Source organism: Sinocyclocheilus anshuiensis, unplaced genomic scaffold (genome assembly GCF_001515605.1).
Source record: "Sinocyclocheilus anshuiensis isolate Anshui unplaced genomic scaffold, SAMN03320099.WGS_v1.1 scaffold2189, whole genome shotgun sequence".
Taxonomy (NCBI): domain Eukaryota; kingdom Metazoa; phylum Chordata; class Actinopteri; order Cypriniformes; family Cyprinidae; genus Sinocyclocheilus; species Sinocyclocheilus anshuiensis.
The window spans coordinates 113927-115901 of record NW_015552704.1 but is presented as its reverse complement, the minus strand read 5'-3'; the positions used below and the strand labels follow the sequence as shown (position 1 = coordinate 115901).

Sequence of the window (1975 nt, the reverse complement as noted above, 5' to 3'; positions counted from 1 at the left end):
ATATATATAATATTCACATTTCCCATATGACCTTTTCTTTTTGTTCTTTAGGTTTGAGTTTGGAGCAGCCATTTTCATTGCTTGGGGTGGGTCATTTCTTGATGTTCTCGGTGGAACCATGTTGGCTGCCTCTTGCCCTGGAAGTAAACAAGTGTCAAAATATCCTAAAAGTAACACTGCACGGTCTGCAAGCGGCAGCAACAAAGAATATGTGTGACCAAGACTGCCCCCTACTGGACAGACACTGAAGCAACTTCAGAAGGTGAAGAATTTCTTCAACAAAATAATGAACTGAATAATGAAGGTTAAACAGCTGTCACTGAGAAAGAAAACAGTTTACAGACTGTATAATGTCCCATTGTAAAAAAGGGCTATCTGTTGTCCAAAAGTTCAAATAGAAAATGTATTTACAAACTCACTGGAGTTTTTGAAATGGAGGACTGTAGAAATCTAGTGTCAGTACAAATACTCACAGATTGCTTTGAGCCCTCAGTGTTTCATTGAAGTAAACAGCTAGGTTGTTTTCTCTGTGTCAAAGTAGAGAAACTTGTGTAGTGGGTCATATATGTTGGTGTTTTCAAAGTGCCCATTAGGGAGCACTATAACCAACAAGCGGGTGTTGCCCAAAATGGAGGCAGATTTTTTGAAAGAATTGTTTTTGAGTATTCATCCTAAAGAAATGCTAACATTTTTAATACTCATTTGAGTCACTCTTAAGTAATATCATGTAATTGCATATGGCCGAGGAAGACCCTGAACGTTTTTTTTTTTTCTTTTTTTCATTTGCTTAACACATTTCAGTATTAACACACCACCTCACGTTCATTTTTATTGTCCATGAGCCTATCTGAACATCTTTTACTTATAAAAGCTCATTGATAATGGCAGTGTTAGTTAGCTTATCGTTTATACATTTGTTTTACATGCTTATTTTCAATAAAGTTGGCTTTCATTGTATCAGGCTGGTTATTATTCTGGTTGTTGAATAAGACTTATTTACATTCCACAAAAATAGAGTTGGTCTATATAAGAAAAAAAAATATATATATATATATATATCTCACTGACCAACTACAAACGTACCATCCTGCAATGTCCTGAAATGTGTTCATTTTTTGATTGAAAAAAAAATAATAATTACAAATCGCTTGTATCCAAACATTAACAAATGCAAAAATGTTACTCATGCATACTTTATTACTCCCACCCCACTGCACTCCCCCAAAACAATTTACAAAAATCCATTAATTTCCATGCAAACATTTAGAAGTCAAAAAAATTAAGAGCAATGTACTTCAACCAACATCTGAGATCACTTTAAAAGATTTGATTTTTCATCTCAGTCAGTATGCATTTGAGATTGTACTTATTTTAATTCAAACTAAAATCAACAGGCACATAAAAACAGTGACCGAATAAAAGATTCTTACAATTAACAAGTAATCGATGTCATTCAGAGAAATTTCATGACATGAAGGCCCTGGTTACCAAGGTAACCAAAGGTCTTACCAAATGGCATGTTACATGTTAACAGAGATTCACAGGAAAATGTGCTCTTTGGAGATGAGTAATATGACCTGCTGAGGTTAGCTTTCTTATTCTGCAGTAAAGTGCAAATTTAATAAATATAGCCCTGCTGCATTAGAGATCATCAAGATCTTCACTTCAAGAAAGAAACTTCCAAAACCGAGAACACCAGACAGGATCATTTAGTGCTACAGAAGCACGACATCAGTAAAGTGATGGGCAAGCATTAAGTGACCAGAAAGCAAAGTCCACAGTTCTCTCGTTTGACCTTGAAGTAGTCAAAGCCTTAAAAGCTGTACAGTGAAGGGTGACGGCAACATGTGAGAGGGAGATTTTAGTTCAATTCTCTAGGCCTGCTTTGGTGTGTTGGCCTTATAACAGCTTTGGCACAGTCAGTCATGCATCAGGCAACAGGTGATACTCTCTGAGAAACCGGGAAGCTTCTGTT

The 1975-nt window shown here is 36.0% G+C and overlaps 1 protein-coding gene across 1 annotated transcript in view; it reads left to right on the top strand.

Moving 5' to 3' along the window:
* LOC107667734 (claudin-7-A) overlaps window positions 1-984 on the top strand; it is an 8126-nt gene extending 7142 nt beyond the window's left edge. The window contains exon 4 of the mRNA XM_016459456.1: window positions 52-984. Coding sequence (XP_016314942.1) covers window positions 52-217 — 166 coding nt within the window. The 3' untranslated portion in view covers window positions 218-984. The remainder of the gene's footprint in view (window positions 1-51) is intronic.
* Window positions 985-1975: the final 991 nt, after the last annotated feature.